The following is a 17285-nucleotide window of genomic DNA, read 5'->3' as shown; positions in this document are numbered from 1 at the left end:
GATATATTGAAAAAAGTTGTCAGCCCCGCTCAAAATTTGCGGCATTGTTTTAATTGAGAGCTGTCGATTGAAATACATATTTCTTTTGTTATAAGCAAAACAATTTCTTTAAAAATACATTTAATCGAAGGCACTATTTTAGTTTCATCAGAAGTCAAGTTATCACTCTATTATAAGAATTTAATATAAAATACGAAATCTACTTGAAATCGACATCTTGCTTTTGCTTTTTGAAAATGGGTGCGAAGCACAGTTATTTTGTTTCTTTTCAATTAAAATTAACAATATTCTCTGTTGTTTATTTGCAGACAACGTGAAGCTGCAAGAAGAGGTGAATGCACTAAAGAATCTTGGTAAGTGGCATGCATAGATATAAGTAAATATTTACACAGTAAAGACAATAAGTTTTCCAGGCGAGCACTTTGAGAGTCAGCTAAAAATGATAGGATTTGAACTCTGCGATCTGCCCGATGATGTTTCGTTATTATTGGATAATTGCGTGGATATCCAGATGGAGACAAATCTGCACGAGTTGAACATTAACTATTTACGCGAATATTACTATACAAAAAAGCGTGAGACCATTGAGAATAAACAGATCACAGCGCAACAGACGGCAGAGTTAAGGAAACTAAAGGATTCCATTGAAGAAACCGACAAGGACATCAAAGTATTGGAGAAGTAAGTGAATGCAGACAACTCAACTATTTATCCCATCTATAATAATATTCCTCACATAGATTCAAGGATAAAGTGGGCAAACGCCTGATGACGGAACCATCATTGCAGCGTAATCTTATAACGATCGAGGGCAAAGCGAAATCTCTGCGGGACAGGCAAAAGAATTTTGTGATGGAGGAGGACTTCAATATCGATGCCTTGATTGACAAGGTGGAGCTGTTGGAGTCGCGGCGCAAGAAAGCCGACACAAAATAAGAGTAGCATTTGTTGTATAAAAAATGATTTTAATATATTTGTTTTATTTAATCGGTAATCAGTAAATTCAAAAACCTTTTTTTATCATAACATAAAGTTGGCGAATCTTTTGTAAAAGAAAAAAAAAATACAATATTGAGTTTGTTTTTTTAAGCTTACGAAATAGTGCAATTATCTCTCGGCATGCAAACAAAATTGTAACTTTACGTCGACGACTTTGACTCTACTTTGATTCTATTTGTTTATTGGAAGTGTTAACCGTTTACAAAATGGTCAATTGCTGCTAGTTTCTCTTTTTTTGTTGTTTTCGTTTTGTATATTTGTTTAAAGAATTATGAATGAATGTTTTAAAAAACTGTTGAATCGAATATGCGACGATTGGCCAGTTGCTTAAAGCATACAAAAATGTTCCAGGCTCCAGCTTTACATCATCATCATGCAACTTTTTGTATATAATTATTAATCTGTAGCTCAAATTGTATCCAATATGATTATATGCATCATCATATATATATTTTCATATTATTTATATATATATTTTGTATATATTTTTATTGATGTATAGATGTGTGTGTTTGTTGTTCTATATAGAATTAGTAATTTCATATTCTTTAAGTTGTTGCTCTTGCTGTTATTTCATCATCATTCATCTTGCTGTTGTTGTTGTTAAACTTGATGTTGTTGTTGTTGTAGTATATAAAGGGCGGGTATGTGGCAGACAAACATTTCAGCCAGCAGCGCGCGCTCCACACGCCACCTGCCTACTGCACGCTTTGTGGAATTCCTGGCTGGAATTCCTAGCGGAATTCGGGCGCATCGTCCTGCGTAATGTCACCGTACTTCCAGATGGCCAAATGCGCCGCCAATGCAGCCTCCTGTGCAGCCCTATACTGCTCCACCAGCTCCTTGAGGCGACGCTCGCGTCTCTTCTCGACAATGACGAGACCATCGGCAACCAATTGCTTGCCAAAGTCCGTCTTCGATGTGGGATCGTGGAGAGTGGCCAAATTTGGACCGCTGGCAACCTTCAGTTCCACATTGAGCTGCACCTTGTGGTTGAGCACATCGTCGGAGAATGCACGCAGTGCCTCCTCCTTGTCCTCGTTGTCAGCGGGCAGCACGATTAAGGCAAGTGCATACTCGGTGGCATGCGGCTTCTCGCTGCTGAATGCAGGTGGCAAAGCGGCCAAACGGCTGACGGGCAGAGTCTGTAAAAGCAAGGCGAGAATTAGCATTCAATTCATACAACCAAAGGTGTAAATTGGATTGTGTGGTTGTGTCGCTCAATGTGTCACAAGCGCTGGGCCTTGTGTTTGGATGCCCCCAACAACGTGCGTTCCGATTCCCGTGTGGCAGACACTGAATCACTGTCACGGTGCCTCAACGAAGGCACCAAAGAATATGGCGCCAACGCATAAGACGTTGTGGGCGCAATCCAATGTCACCTGAGAATCAGTTCCCACATGTGTTGCTGTAGAGTTTGGAATACGATCACATCAAGGCGACAGCTGGCGTGACAACAATTAAGCAGTGTTGATCTGGCAAACTTATGACTCATGCGTTTCACTTTGAGGCGGAAACGGATCTAAGGAGCTTGCTGAGATTGGAAGAAGGCATTTGCAATTAAGATTGGAACTCACCTCCTTGTTGCCGTAATCAATGTAGAGCACGCTGGCATTCTGACCCTGGACACGCTCCACCTTGGCGCGATACCATTGATTGTCAGCAGTGAACTGAGCAGCAACCAAGTCACCACGCTTGGGCGTGTAAGAGCCAGCGATTGGAGGATTGGCCTGGAAGTCAGCGTGCAGTTTGCTCATCAAAGTGTCGAGCTTGGGACCGTTGTCAACGGATTGGGCAAAGAAGGTTAGCGTTTCGGTGATCTCGGTCACAATGACATTCTCATAGTTGACCTTGCGCTCCGCGGGCACCTTCTCGTCCTTCTCCTCTTCGATGACGACCTTCTCCTCAGGCACTTGTTCCACATAGTTGGCCCAGATGTTCTTCTTCGCCGCCTTGGCACGATCCTCGGCGCTCTTCAGCTGGCGATAGTACTCAGACTTCTCGGCACTGAAATGCACTTCGGCGAGACCCTCCTCGACAAGGGCGACAGACAGATTGACATTCTGATCGGTCCACAGCCAACCAATGATAGAGGAGCCAGCCTTATCGGTGGTATCGATGTGCACGGACACATCACGCTGCAGCACACGCTCGCGGGTGAATGTCAGCGCCTCATCACCGAAGGGTTCACCCTCCTGGGCGGGCACACCGTTCAGGGCAGGACGAGAGGAGCGTGGACACGAGATGCCGGCCAACAGGAAGGTGACCAGACAGCTATCCTTGGGCACATACAGACGCAGACGAGAGCCGCTGGCAACGAACTCAACGATGGCTTCGGTGCGGAGGGCACGTTGCCACGATGGCAGATACTGCACCTTGATGCGGGAATGATCGACGGTGAGATCGTTGACACGCAACGTCACATTGTCCTTCTTGGCGTGCATGCCCTTCAGTCCCTTGATCGCCTGCTGCTCGGCGGCAATCAGTTGATCGTAGGCCGACGAACGCTGATCATCATCCTGACGATAACGCACACATGTCGCCAGACCCTTGGCAACCATGGCTTCGGCCACATTCTGGCCCCCGATGAGCACAGTGTAGCAGTGCTTCTCGGGGAAATTGTCACGCAGGGGCGAGATGTAGTCGAGGTTGCACTGAACCTTCTTGTTGATCAGTTTCTTGCGCAGAAATTCGCGGGCATCAAACATATGGGGAATCTCATAGAGAGGACGGTAGTTCTTGCCACGTGGCGGCGCCTTGACAATCTCCTCACCCTCGGTGCCAACGCGTTGATCGCGTGGTGGACGAATCGAGGAGAAGAAGACCTTCTTCACCTGACCGTTGGCCAGACGCACGTTGATGGCATCGCCGTTGAAGACCTCAACAACGGTGCCGGTGAAGTCCTTCTCCTTGGAGTTAAAGGCGGGTGTCTTCACCTGGTAATCCTGCCATTGGCGCAGACGTTTCTCCTTGGCAATGCGTTCAGCTGCACGCAGCTTATCAGCGCCTGAAAAAATGGAGGAGAAGGAAGCGTTAGCAATGTTTTTTTTTATATGTACAGTATAAAATTCACAACATTTGATCATTCTGTACGAAGTTACTCAAAGTTCAGTCTTTATTTCTTTGTTCGGACATAAACCATAGCAGGTATTTCAACCAGTGCTCAACAAAGGCACAAATCATTGTATTCAAATAATGTTTAATAGAAGACTTTTGTTTATGTGGACGGGGTGAAATGAACGCAATGACAATAAAAAGCAGTCACTGTATTCTTGGAGTCCGTCACTTTAATCTGGCAACCGGCAATTGAAGCAACGTAGCACAACACAAGGCAATGAGCTGAATTGGCGCTGCGTTGTTCAAGCCAGTTGCTGACAGAGATTTCCCCCTACTAGTTCACTAAATTAGTCTTCAACTCACCTGTCTTCATGACCGCCATGGACCAGTCAACGCACTTGGCTAAACCTTCGCGCAGCAGAGACTCGGCAATGTTGCCCTTGGGATACAGGATGGTGCCAATGAAGTTGGAATTGTTCACAGACTCCAAGCGAATCTCAACATCGCGCTGCAGCAGACGGGTTTCCACATAGTAACGTGCCTCATCAGCAAATGGAACCTTCACGGTCAGATCGGGTTTGCCATCAGCATCGAGCTTGACGCCGGGACAGCGAATGCCCGAAATCATCAGCGTAACATAATGGAAGTCGGGCAGCAGGAAGGCACGCACCGTCGAGCCATCGCGCACATGCTCGATGATAGCCTTGACGGGTTTGCCACCATAGACATCCACAATATGGGCGGGATTCTCATGCGACCATTTAATGTTGCGCACCTTATCGGCAGCATTAGCGTTGTGCGCCCACTTGCCACGACCAGCAGCACGTGCCTGATCCTCCAGCTCGATGAGCGTTTGCTGCTCGGGTGTTGGGCGTCCTTCCCTGCGCACAGTCACCAGACCCTCACGTACAATGGACTCGACCACGTTCTCACCGGATTCCTTGTCCTTGCCCAGCCAAACGAAACCGTATTCACGATTGGAGTTGGCAGGTTTGTCAAAGGTGAATGTCACCTCAGCGCCAATCAACTTCTTACGCAGAAACTCACGCGATTCCCATGCCCAAGGCTCATCCTTCGTCTCATCACCGCCGGCGCCAGGACGGCGGGCGAGTTTAGGTGCCAGGACATGCGAGAAGGTGATTTGTTTCTCCGGTGGCGGCGCACCTTTCGTGGCGCGTATAACAACCGTATCGCCGGAGAGAACCTGCAAAATACACAAACACGAACCACGCCGGGCAAGCAATGAGGTTAAAATGAAAGCCAAAAGAAATTTTTGTTCACTCCACGTGCCGTTGACACTTTTGTTGACAATAATTGTCAGTAGGTGGCGCTACTTAAAAACTATTGCACAGCGTTGCTCTAGATAAGTGAGACCGTGTGATAGTTTTCCAAAAATTATCGCAGTTTGAGTATTTTTCAAAATTTCATTGTTATCGATTTAACGTGCATTTATCTAAAATATCTAGCGAGCTCTGTCAGGGGCGTGTCCAAAGGATGCTGTGTGTATTTTTAAAATACTATCAACTAAAATGTTTATTATAAAGTGCATTGACTTTTTGGTGCTATCTACTTAAGTATGTATTTACAAACACATCCATATGTTATCTAGAAAGGTAAACAAAGTTAAAATGGACACAAACAAGAAGTTGTTGGCGAACATAAAAACTGTACAAATGGAATGAATCACAATAGTCATAAATTTGGATTAAATATTAATCTTTAAATGTGACCACCAGCACAGCAGTATTACAAAGGAAGAGTTTTATTGTGGGGGGCGGTAATTCTATATATATGTATAGCGTGCTCGCTTCCACACATCGATTGGGGCGACAAACAGGTGTTGGTTGCTTGATGATGGCAACGGCATAGCGGCATTTTCAAAATCAACAGGTTTTCCACGTAAAATCTGTAACATGGAATGCTTGCTTGCTTGCTGCTGCTGACGCGGCATTTGGGACGGGCCAAAAAAGAAATAATCTCTAGCTGTGTGTGAGTTTGTTGCCAAGACGTCGTGCCAACGTCATCACATAGTGAGAAGTCATTTTGTTTCGTTTCAATTGCAATTGATAACTTTTGATAATGGTTATCAATGGCGTGCATTTGATACACGTACAATGTATGAACACACGCATACATATCAGCGGTTGTATGTGTATGTAGGGTCAAACTTCGACGTTTAAGGTGGTGGGGGGACTGCCAACCTTAGCAAATATACTTTGAAATGTGAAAAACGAAAGTAAAGTACTTTGTTCAGCATATTCAAATTGCATGCGCTCTACATACTTATGCACATACATAAATACGTATTCATGTACTTTATTTTTTGCGCCTGTGCATGCCTCTTTCTAGGTTAGAAACGAATAGTTTTTGCATTAAACGTAGTGTACGGCAAGCGAACTCGTGCCTATGTGTGCAAATCTATGTGCATGTAAATGTGTGCGTGTTTATCAGATAGAAACGCATGTTTCAAAACGCCGGCAAGCGCCACAGAGAGACCTGATGACGTTGACACAAACCGTTGAGCAACAGGAATTTTGAAATAAAATCAAGACGAACGCACGTCCAACACACATATCTATACATTTTATGCAAATGAATCGAGGGCTTCATACATATTTTTTTGGGGCACCTCTCTCAACTAAGAAAATCTGCCAGGTTGGCACCTTCGATAACTTTCATTTCTTTTACGCTATAATGCTGCTTCTGCTGCCGTCGCTGCTGCTGCGGCTGAGTGTATCAGCGTGTTTGACGTGTCACACTCACGCAACTCGCCTATATGCACGTCTCTTTCGCACTCGAGTGAAACTTGCCGCATTTGCCACGCTGATGATAATCACGCACACACTCACACAGATATTTTATATTTCAAATTTCTTAGTTAAATGTTCTTGGATTTAATGAAAGCACTGGCATAATAATTACACGGCGAAAAGTTGTAAACTTACTTGTTTAACGATGCCGGATAAAGTCTTAGCTGGCGCTGGTGCCGCAGCTGCGGGCGCATTGCCGTCTTTCGCTGCTCCAGCTGTCGTGTTAGCTGCTGTTGCCATTTTTTCGGGTGCGGTTTTTACCGGCGGGCCGTTATACGTGGCGTTTTTTGTAGTAAGCGGGTTGAAATCCTCACGTTGGTTTTAAAGTGCGTCTAACACTTTTTTTTGTTGTTTAACTTAATTAAGTTAATTGAGTATGAACACACCACACACAATACAATCACCTCAGAATTTTCACTGCTCACTGCAAGCGCGTGTGCCCAGCTTGTTGATGTTCATAAAATACCACTCTTGACGACCTAATCGTGATTCGATAAAAACAAGAAGCCGCAAAATACTAGATTTTCCAAAATAAACGATGAGTGTGCATATATATACATATAGTTAATAAACTTAAGAGTTAGAATTGTATTTGAGTTATATATAGATTGCTGCTAAGTTCAATTATTTTCTTTAATAATATCTGTATATTTAAATCACTCGAAATTCCGTTAGAATCTACTTTAGGATGATTGACAATCGATAGCGATAATTTAATGATACAGCTGATCTTGTCACACAATTAACGCGGGAAAGAATGTTTATTGTGTGTCAAAACAAAGATGAGCCGTTCAAACAAAATGTTTGGCGATAAAGCCTTCGATTTACTCAAAGATCTCAAGCGTTCGTCTCAAACAATTCCTGCCTTCGATGATGACGGTGTGCGTCAGGTGCTGGAGGAGATAAAAGCTATTTTCGAGGAAAATGTGGCACAGGCATCAAGCTACAACAGCTCTGGTGATCGCAGCTTGTGGCCATTATTGAACTACAGGCATGCAGCTCTGCAACGAAACAAAAGATGTCTCCTCGCGTACCTCTACGAGCGCATGCAACGCATCAAAGCTCTGCGTTGGGAATTCGGACCCATTATACCAGGGGACATCAAGCAGGCGTTGTGTGAACCAGAAGTGCAATTCTTCAACAATTACTCCAAGTCATTAGCAGCATATATGCGTTCCGTGGGCGATGGTCAAGGCATTGATCTGACCGGGAACTTACGACCTCCGAAATCGCTCTACATCGAGGTACGTTGCGTTGAGGACTACGGAAAGTTTGAACTGGATGATGGCGAAGTGGTGCATTTAAAGAAGAATAGTCAACATTACTTGCCGCGAGCTCAGGTGGAAACGCTTGTTCGCCAAGGCATTTTGCAGCATATTGCTTAACCTGTATATTATATTTTATAAGCTTTTAAAATAAATCATAACACAAGTTTACATTTGTTGACATTATTCGATTCGTCCGCCAATAAAGGAAAGGCATGCCAGGGCTGCATTAATATGTGGGTATATTATCGGTACAAACATTATTGCAAAGTAAAATTTCATCATAATTTGAAATTCAGAAAATATCTGACATAAAAAGTTTAGCTTAAAATGCGAAGTTCAACAGACTATTAACAACCATAATATAGGACTTTTCACCTATGTATATAAAATGTACTATTCAAGTGCAACCTAACATTTTTGGTAGTGGTATATTTCGGTATATTTTCTTTACAATTTCAAAATGAGCTTGCGGTCACACGGACTCTTTAAACAGCTGATCGGCCGGCTGGTCATTACGTGAACTTGGATTTTAGTTAGGAAAACAACATAAGTTTTGCTTTGAAAACATGAATCAAGCTGATGTCAGCAAGTTAATGTCACAACTGCGTATCGCAGTGAGATCCAATAAACGTAATTTAAAAAATCCAGATGGTCCCGAAGGTCGCCTACTCAAGCTGCGCAAAACGGTCACAGCGCTGGTGAAGCACGAGCGCATTGAGCTGTTCTACAATCGAGCGGACGAGGCGCGTGGTTATGCGGAGCTGGTAAGCAATTTGGATGAGTTGAACTCTGATCAATTAGTAATGTTTACTGTTTGCTTTTAGCTCATTTCAAATGCCATACGTCATGGCGATAGGCATAAAGCTACAATGGAGTTGGCGGACTATTGGTTACTAGAGAAGCAGCTCGTTCACAAACTCTTCAAGGTGTTGGTGCCGCGATATGAGAACTATAATGTCTCCTACACACGCATGTTCAAAGCGCCACGCGACTATCCCGGCATTTACTACAGGAAATCGGTGTTGGAGTTACGCGGTAATCCGTATCCCGTGCTGACGCAGGATAACAGCCAGAATCGCAATCTGTTGCACAATGTGCTGCTCGACGAGGCACGCAAGGAATTCCGTCGGGAGAAGCTTGCGAGTTTGGCCAATAAACTTGCAGCAGAGACTGAGGAGACGCCAAAACCGACTGTTGAGAAGGCGACGGAAGTGTAATTGTTTATTATTAAATTTGCAAGTAATACATTTTTCTAAGTTAACTAATTGAATATCAAAAGAGACATTTTATTGTAACGGGCGGCAAGCCAAAGAGAGATCTAATGGGGAAGAGAGCGAAAAGCTTAAGAAAGCTTTAAGTTGACTTATTAGGGGTTTGTCCCTCTTTAAATAATATCGCGGAAAGCATTTCAGGAAATGCATGTAAATATGTAAGTGTGTGTGAATGTGTGTGTACATCAATGATAAAAGGGGCGTTACCAGTGGGTTTGTGTGTGTGTGTGTTTGTATCGTTGCATGTATGAGTTTGTGTGTGTGTGTGCTGCGACAACGCTGATAAAACACGTATAAACGTATTGTTAGCTTTTATAATTTATCACGACCTCAACTAAGCACCGCTCTCTGGTGAGAAACCTGTCAGAATTGTGTGAGCGTCATTATTCATGTCAAATCCTCTGGCGTCTGGTCCTCTCACTCCCACTTTTCCTTCCTGTCTCTCCCTCTCTCGCTCTATCCCTTTTTGTGTGTGGCCAAAATTAAAAGACAGCTAAGGAGAAATTTACGATGGCTTTTTAAAATGAAGCTCGACTTGTGCGACATGTTAATTAACGCTGCTTAAAAGCAGATAAAACAAAAGTTTCAAACCATCACAATAAGCAACATGATAAATATATAATCAGCATCGAGCAGAAGCTGCTCTGCGAAAATGAAAAAACGAAAATAATAAAAGGAAAGTCGACTTTGAAACTGAAATCGATATTGCAATTAACTAATTAATTTTGTCAGCTCTCGAAATTGGCTGCCAAATGGTTGCGACACCTGTAAACGACAATTCAATTGAAATCTCAACTGTTGCAGGCACCCAAAAAATAAAATCAGGTACACAACAAGTACTTTGAAAGCTGCTGTCGAGTGTGCTCGACTTTGAAATACCGGTTCAATATTTAACTTGAACTCTTTTAAAGGAGAGAGAAAGACAAACTTGTAATTGTGGGTAAATCTTGCTTTATATGAAAAGTAGAATCTTTAATCTCAATTTTCAGCTTTGTTAAAGTTTTGTAATTTCGACTATTCACTCAGTTCGAACTATTTTAATGGATATTCATGGTGCTTCCATATTTATTTTTCATCTTTTTACAGATATTTTCAATGTGCAATTGTAATACAAATATTTGTAGACCTATATTTATTTGAAAGTTTAAATGAAACTCTATAAAATGAGTTAAAAACAGTTAAACAAAATTTACTACAGCTTTTGCACTAAAAAGGGAAGCAATCAAAAGACGTTTTATAGATAGCTAATAGAAAATAACTTACACAACGTATTAAAATCGATTTTCAAGTCCCTCACAGGTAAGTATATACAATGCACTTAAGTTATATGATAAATGATAAATGTAACATAGAAGATTATACAAATATTGGATATGGAATGGATCGAAATAAGTAAATATATGCAATGCACAGATACTCGTATATTCAATGTGCAATGGTAATAAAACAATTTTCAGACTTATATTTTTTTGAAAGCATAAAAATTAAACCAATTCTTGCAAATTAGTTAAACATATGCAATGCACTTAAGTTAGATCTTAAAAATGTAACATAGAACATAGAAATATGCAATAGATTGAAATAGCTAAGTCTATATATGGGCAATTCCCAAAAAAAGGTAAACCACGACCGAAAAAAAAAATCTTCACATTCATCGTATTTTTTTGTATAATGTCATAAAGAAATATCCAAATTTTCATAATACAATGGATCCGTAGCATATCTCCGTTGTTTTTATAAAAAAATTTGCCTGCAAACTGAAAAAATGTAATTTTTTCACTTTTAGCTCCTTTTTTATGCATTTTTATGTTTAATTATTTCACAAGGAAAACATAAGATATGTTTGCATTTTTTCTACCAAATCTCTTAATAGCAATCCAAAATTAAGATAAAAAATGCAAAGTGAGCGAAAAAATGTTCAATTAACTGTTAATTTTTATTTTGCTTCTTATCTATGTTCAAATCGTACTTTCGCGACCGAAAACATCATTTTATTGTAATTGCTCCACAATAAGTGCAATCAGGTGAATGAAACTTCGCGTGTTAAGTGATTTTGGTATATATATTTTAAATATAAAAAATCGTTGGGGTTACTCAAACCAATCTTTTTTTTATTGATTGTCAAAGTAGCGTACGTTCGCGACCTTACCTATAAGCATATGTCGACTTTTACTAGCGTCGCATGGATTTAAAAAAAAAAATTTTTTTTTTGTTTTTCTTTTTGAAAACTATGTTGTTTGCAGTTACTTATTACTTGTTAGTTATTACTTATTATTTATTACATATTTTTCTTGCTATTAATAAATTTCAGTACATTTTTCATATTTAATAAAAATTTATTTTTTTTGCTTTTAAATGTTATTAGACACATTAAATTGAGTTAAATACGTTTGTTTTTATGAAACATAAAGTTATTAATAAAAAAAAGTTGTGGTAAAAATAAAATTTTATAAATAAAACAACATGGAAAAATCGTACGTTCGCGACCGTACGTTCGCGACCGGAACTTAATTAAATTAAATATAAATAAATGGAGATTTTTTCTTGGGAGTAGACTTAAGAGAAAGCTACATGATTATACTTTAAAAGTAAAGTTATTTCTTTAAAATATTCCGTCTCAATTCGCAGAGTTTTGCATTTTACTGTATTAAGCCAAAGTCGACTTCCATTTTGCGTACGTTCGCGACCGCATGTTTTTTGACAATATTATGAAAATTAAAAATCGATAAGCCCCATAATTTACACTAACTAAAGAGCTAAACAAATTCTATCGAAGAGTAAAAAAAAAGTTTCAGGAAACGTTTGTTTTCGATTTTATTTTTTTAATTTATCTTGTACGAACGTACGTTCGCGACTTTGGGAAATGCCCATATGTAATCCACTCAAGTCAAACGATTTCAAGCATATAAACTGTATTTAGTGATTTACCGAAAATTGTATGCAATTATCTTGGATGTGCAATTAAATGTGGAAGCAATTATCTTGAATGTGCAATTAAGAGTAGGTGGAAATATTTACATATCCGATGGTCGGCAAGATATAACACCCTTTTAACCCTTCGGTTGACAGGTATGAGAAAAAAGGGCAATGAAAATTGACTTTTTACGGTTGCTCGCAACCGGGCAAAGCGAACTTGTGCTTTCTTTCATGGAATGTGCTGCATTTTTCGCTAATTGGCTGTGTTTTTCAATTATGTTTGGCCCAAATTCATTAGTTGGTCTATTTGTGCGTCTCTGCATGCTCAATTGCGCGACAAACAGTTCAATATTTAATTATGTGCCACAGTTACCAGTTTGCCAGTTTGCCAGAGTTAACCAGTTGGCAACCCAGACTCTCTGTCGAGAGGCTGAGCACTTAATTAGGTTTGCTTAAATGAAGCCACAATATGTACATTTGCTGAAAAGGAATTCATTGCTGAAAATTACGTTCTTTTTTTTTTTGTGTTCATACAATTTATGCACATCAAGTATTACTCTAAAACAGCTCTGGAAATGAGCTCTTTGAGCTCAAGTTTTTTTTCACCCGCTGCTGCTTCGAGTGCAGCAGCAATTCTCTCAAAGAAATATTGTATACTTGTTCTATATATATATACACAGACATATATATTTATATATCCCCAGTACTTGAAGCAACAGAACAGCCCTCGGCTGCAGTTGCTCTGACTCTGATTCTGACTCTGATTCTGATTGTGACTCCAGCTCTGTGGAAAGCAAATCAAACAAAATCATCAGCAGCAGATTAAACAGTAGAGAAATGCTCTTGAAATGCTTTTAAAATGCTGAGCACTTTTTAGAACCTTCAAGCAAACTGTTAAATTAAAGACACTTTGCACAAGAGTAAATAATTTGTAATCATTTGCACAAAACTTCTCATTGCGCTCCCTTTTTCTTTCCCTTCATCTTCTTTTTTTTGGGGTTTTTGTTGGTAAACGAGATATTAAAGCAAGTGTTCCAAGTAAACAGCAGAGTTTACTTAGCTCAGCTTAAGTATTCGCAAGTGCTTCCAAGGGGAGCATAAGTTTCGCTTAGATTGCAGCATTTATAATCTAAATTTGTATTTAAATTTCGTTTTATTAAGGCTCATTCGTGCTGTAATCTCTGCTAAATGAATTTATTTCCAAAATGTTGATGCTGTGGATATTTTGTAGATTAAAACAGGTTTGTGGTCTGAGAAACTTATCTGACACTTTTTTAAATGTCTCTAGAAATTTTACAATTATCGCAAATGTCATTTCGTAAATATGTTTAGTATTAATTAGTCTACAGTAATTATCAAAAATGTACAATGTTTTGTGGGTTTTAAATATTTCTAGTATATGCATAAATTTCTGATAGTTTATTTCTTTGTGTGGTATAATTTTATACTAATACTAATCAATAATACAAAATGTATAAAAATATCATTTTTTCATAATACTTTATAATTTAGTGCTGAATTAATTGGTTTTAAATATTCTGAAATATAATTATATTTAAATATCGAATATCGGGCTGTTTTACAATTATTTTAAATGCCACTCCATAAATATCTTGAATATTAATTAGTCAGCAGCAATTATCAACAATGTAATTTGTGTTTTTGCATAAATTTTTTTAAGTTTTTGTCTTTTATACTAAAATTATTAAAAAATACTAATTGTATAAAAATATAATTATTTTTATATCATACATTTTTCATATTACTTTATAATTTAGTGTTGTTGTAATTGATTTCAAATATTGTGAAACAACAATATTAAAAGATCAAAGCAATTTTGCTTAAATGTCGCTAGTTAATTTATAATTATCTAAAATGTCATTTTTTGAATATATTTACAATTAATTAGAAAAATGTAATTATCAATGTAATTTATGAGTAATTTAATAAATTTTCGATAGAGAAAAATTGCCTTCAGGTGATTTTTAGCTTATAAACCTTTCTAATTTTGAAGTATAAATAATTTTTTTTTTGTTGGGAGTGCGGCTATTAAATTGATTTTTTTTAAAGCATCTCCTAGTTTTAAGTATTTATTATTCTAGTTTATTTAGTTTTCATCTCACAGCTTAACACACCGCTCAATAAGTTCCCGGTCTAAGAAGGAAAAACACATTTTATTCTAAAAATTTGATATTTCAACCACCAGCAACCGAAAACTTTAAATCATTATACTGGCCAAACTAAGAGAGGTATTAAATTTATTTGAAAGCAGGATATTAGTTTAATATTTTAACATAAAACATATCATCTCATTTTTTTTCTCACTTTTTGTTTACCATATAAAATTAATGAGAAACAAAACAGTAAACAAATAATAACACAGCTTATTTCAACCAGCTGTTAAACTATGTATTTAGTACTTCGTATTGTCTCTCTCTCTTGGTAAATAACTATTCCCAAGCGATTGGCAATAGATTACACCAATTGTTTTATGATATCAGGAAATTGGTCTGTATGATTTGTAAAGTTTCTACTGTTTATTTTTTTTCATAATATTTCCCATGCTTTCATTTAATGAATATTTAAAAGACAATTTATTTTTTGTTGGAATATTTAGGAATATGTAAATACATATTACAAAATGTATTATCTTTTTAATTTTGTAGCTTTTTACACATTACTTTTCTAATTAATTAGGTTGTGCGTTAGTTCCTCTTTAAAAAAAAATTTAAAAAAAGTTAGATATAATTAAAATGAATACTATGTATTTCAAAAGCACTGTTTACAAAGGCGTTCAGCTTTTGAAACATTTTTTTTTTAATAAATCCTTAGCTGTGGAGATTCAACAGATGTGTTTTGAATAAATAAAGCTAGCTTGACATACATACTTATGTATGTATTATACTTCCTTCCTTGTTCTTGCCATAATGAAATATTGCAGTTGACCAGTCGCAATCTTTAATTAAGCTCTGCGCATCGAGTGTCCTTTAATAAGCTCTCAGCAGCCAAGCTTTATTTCTGTTTTCTTCTCCATTTTTATAATTAATGTCATCAACTCAACTTATGTACATGTGCAAGTACTTACAAGTACACGCACACACACAAAAACATACTCACACACTCACATTTATACACATACATATAAGAGTACGTATGTATATGAAATCATCACGTTTAATGAGGCAATGTCATTGGGAAGGCGCTTAATGCTGTCTCGAAGTCCACACACACAAACATACATACAAATACACATATGTATATATGTGTTTATGTATGTGTATCCACACTTGGCTTTCATCTCTTTGAATAGAACTTTTGTGCCTGTAAATTGGCTTCTTATGCTGCTCATTATGAGGCCGACAAAAATAATGGCGGGTTGTTGTTGTATATACATATGTATGTTGAATATACTATATAGGATGTGTGTGAGCTGTAGCATGATATGATATACTCTCTGTGTTTTATTTTTTTTTTTCTTTTTTGGCTTTTCGCCGTTATAATTACGATGAGTACAAATTATGAGTGTACCACGGTTTAATCTTTGCCCGTTCATATGCAATTAATCAAAGTGCTATACATACTTCTATATTATACACTGCGTTGTAGGTGGGCCTATTAAAAATCTTGTCGGCTGTTTTAAATCAATTATGTTGAAGCCATATGGCGACGTCGACGTCGACGGCAGCGGTTAAGTGGTTCCGTTACTTTAAGCTCACGTACACGAAGGTTTAAACGTCAAAGCAGAGTAGACACTAATACCAATAGAATAGCACCCAGACATATGTATATGAGGATGGTACTTAAATGCTTATTTGTATGTAAATTCAAAAGGGCGGCGAATGTCCATTAAGTGGCGCTTTAATTACTTACACAAAAACGTGCCACATTTTTGTTGAACATTTCTTTCTGCGTCTCGTTTTATTTAATGTAAAACACTTAAGAGCAAATATGGGTAAGTAAGTCTACTATATAACTAGCATCAGTCTTGTGTAATTTGATATGGATGTGGAACTATTTTGTTTGGCTTGAATCAGAGTTTGCTCACATTGCAATGGCTTAGATAGTCTGGTTTCCAATCTAAAAAGAAGTATATTAAATATTTCTAAAATATATTGTTAAATATTATAATATTTTATTGACTTACCTTTTCCCGTTAGACAAATCTCTCGCAGCATATCGCAGTGACTGTAGAAGAACTGATGTTCGTTGAAGTGCGCTGCACAGACGGGCCGAAAGGGATCACAATCATCGATGGCCTTGCAGGCATCGGAGATGAGCTCAAAGATGGGCAGAGCGAACACACAGAGCACGGATGCCAAACAGATCAGCAGCAAGAGTATTGAAATCTTTGTTGCGATCCCCAGCGAAGGCATATTATATTAAATGCCAGCCGAAAGTGAACTCTATTTAAATGCTTATTAATTAACGTATTTATATATAGAGTGCCGTTGTGTGTGCACAGGTGTGATAAACATATGACTTACTCTATTGTTCAGATCAGTCTATTTTTCTTCTTTTTTTTCGTAGACGCTTCTGAGTAATAGATAAATGGCAAAAACGATGCGGCTGCGTTCAGAGACAAGCGTGACAAGCGAACGAACAACTGATAACCACTGCCCAGCTTCAAAAAAATATAAATCCAACTCACTACTGCTCGCTGCGCTCTCTCTTCCTCTCTCTCACTCTCTCTGGCAGTTGCCGTATGAGCTTTACAATCTCTGCCCCCTGTCAGTGCCCCCACCATAAGCTTCCCCTTTGCTGACTTGCCCCTACACCGAGAGAAACGATCGATGCGTTTCGAATTGAGTCAATGCGATGGCTAAACAAAAGCTTTGATCGAATAGATACTTTGATGTGGATAAAAAAGAAAAAATGTGAATTCAATATTAGTTTACTAAAAAAAAATAAAAAAAAGGGTATGAATTTAATGATGTAAAAGAATAAAACCAATTTTAAGGTTTTCC

The 17285-nt window shown here is 38.3% G+C and overlaps 5 protein-coding genes across 6 annotated transcripts; 3 read left to right on the top strand and 2 right to left on the bottom strand.

Annotated features, from left to right (window-relative positions):
- Positions 1-24: 24 nt before the first annotated feature.
- LOC117566856 (augmin complex subunit wac) lies at positions 25-1036 on the top strand. The gene is made up of 4 exons (XM_034246449.2): positions 25-240; positions 309-353; positions 414-681; positions 741-1036. Exons 1-4 carry the CDS (start codon positions 237-239, stop codon positions 934-936), a joined length of 513 nt encoding a protein of 170 aa, XP_034102340.1. The 5' UTR covers positions 25-236; the 3' UTR covers positions 937-1036.
- A 187-nt stretch (positions 1037-1223) lies between these two features.
- On the bottom strand, positions 1224-7316 carry LOC117566853 (staphylococcal nuclease domain-containing protein 1). The gene is made up of 4 exons (XM_034246446.2): positions 7002-7316; positions 4420-5260; positions 2577-4006; positions 1224-2144 (listed from the first exon to the last, which is right to left on the bottom strand). Exons 1-4 carry the CDS (start codon positions 7104-7106, stop codon positions 1734-1736), a joined length of 2787 nt encoding a protein of 928 aa, XP_034102337.1. The 5' UTR covers positions 7107-7316; the 3' UTR covers positions 1224-1733.
- Positions 7317-7543: 227 nt separating this feature from the next.
- LOC117566854 (DNA replication complex GINS protein PSF1-like) lies at positions 7544-8302 on the top strand. The gene has a single exon (XM_034246447.2). The coding sequence runs from the start codon at positions 7649-7651 to the stop codon at positions 8249-8251; it is 603 nt and encodes a 200-aa protein (XP_034102338.1). The 5' UTR covers positions 7544-7648; the 3' UTR covers positions 8252-8302.
- A 148-nt stretch (positions 8303-8450) lies between these two features.
- LOC117566855 (39S ribosomal protein L17, mitochondrial) lies at positions 8451-9373 on the top strand. Its single transcript, XM_034246448.2, has 2 exons — positions 8451-8898; positions 8959-9373. Exons 1-2 carry the CDS (start codon positions 8701-8703, stop codon positions 9349-9351), a joined length of 591 nt encoding a protein of 196 aa, XP_034102339.1. The 5' UTR covers positions 8451-8700; the 3' UTR covers positions 9352-9373.
- Positions 9374-16167: 6794 nt separating this feature from the next.
- On the bottom strand, positions 16168-16926 carry LOC117569135 (follistatin-related protein 1). Of its 2 annotated transcripts, none has more exons than XM_052003474.1 (3): positions 16806-16926; positions 16466-16735; positions 16168-16398 (listed from the first exon to the last, which is right to left on the bottom strand). In XM_052003474.1, exons 2-3 carry the CDS (start codon positions 16692-16694, stop codon positions 16352-16354), a joined length of 276 nt encoding a protein of 91 aa, XP_051859434.1. In that variant the 5' UTR covers positions 16695-16735; positions 16806-16926; the 3' UTR covers positions 16168-16351. The 2 variants fall into 2 exon arrangements, with proteins under 2 accessions (XP_051859434.1, XP_034106055.1); XM_034250164.2 differs by having other exon boundaries at positions 16170-16398; positions 16466-16724.
- Positions 16927-17285: the final 359 nt, after the last annotated feature.

The sequence above is a fragment of the Drosophila albomicans genome, chromosome 3, assembly GCF_009650485.2.
Source record: "Drosophila albomicans strain 15112-1751.03 chromosome 3, ASM965048v2, whole genome shotgun sequence".
Classification (NCBI taxonomy): domain Eukaryota; kingdom Metazoa; phylum Arthropoda; class Insecta; order Diptera; family Drosophilidae; genus Drosophila; species Drosophila albomicans.
Note: the sequence above shows the minus strand (reverse complement) of the source record. Positions and strands in the feature narration are given on the sequence as shown.

What these genes read in the sequence shown, in the direction of transcription:
- LOC117566854 (XM_034246447.2), top strand. Translation starts at nt 7,649, where the DNA reads ATGAGCCGTTCAAACAAAATGTTTGGCGATAAAGCCTTCGATTTACTC.
- LOC117566856 (XM_034246449.2), top strand. An exon ending in GAATGCACTAAAGAATCTTG is followed by an intron (nt 354 to 413) that starts GTAAGTGGCATG and finishes TAAGTTTTCCAG; the next exon opens with GCGAGCACTTTGAGAGTCAG. An exon ending in GACATCAAAGTATTGGAGAA is followed by an intron (nt 682 to 740) that starts GTAAGTGAATGC and finishes TTCCTCACATAG; the next exon opens with ATTCAAGGATAAAGTGGGCA.
- LOC117566853 (XM_034246446.2), bottom strand. Translation starts at nt 7,106, where the DNA reads ATGGCAACAGCAGCTAACACGACAGCTGGAGCAGCGAAAGACGGCAAT. An exon ending in TATCCGGCATCGTTAAACAA is followed by an intron (nt 5,261 to 7,001) that starts GTAAGTTTACAA and finishes TGTATTTTGCAG; the next exon opens with GTTCTCTCCGGCGATACGGT. An exon ending in CATGGCGGTCATGAAGACAG is followed by an intron (nt 4,007 to 4,419) that starts GTGAGTTGAAGA and finishes CCATTTTTTCAG; the next exon opens with GCGCTGATAAGCTGCGTGCA.
- LOC117569135 (XM_052003474.1), bottom strand. Translation starts at nt 16,694, where the DNA reads ATGCCTTCGCTGGGGATCGCAACAAAGATTTCAATACTCTTGCTGCTG. An exon ending in GATTTGTCTAACGGGAAAAG is followed by an intron (nt 16,399 to 16,465) that starts GTAAGTCAATAA and finishes ACTTCTTTTTAG; the next exon opens with ATTGGAAACCAGACTATCTA.
- LOC117566855 (XM_034246448.2), top strand. Translation starts at nt 8,701, where the DNA reads ATGAATCAAGCTGATGTCAGCAAGTTAATGTCACAACTGCGTATCGCA. An exon ending in CGCGTGGTTATGCGGAGCTG is followed by an intron (nt 8,899 to 8,958) that starts GTAAGCAATTTG and finishes GTTTGCTTTTAG; the next exon opens with CTCATTTCAAATGCCATACG.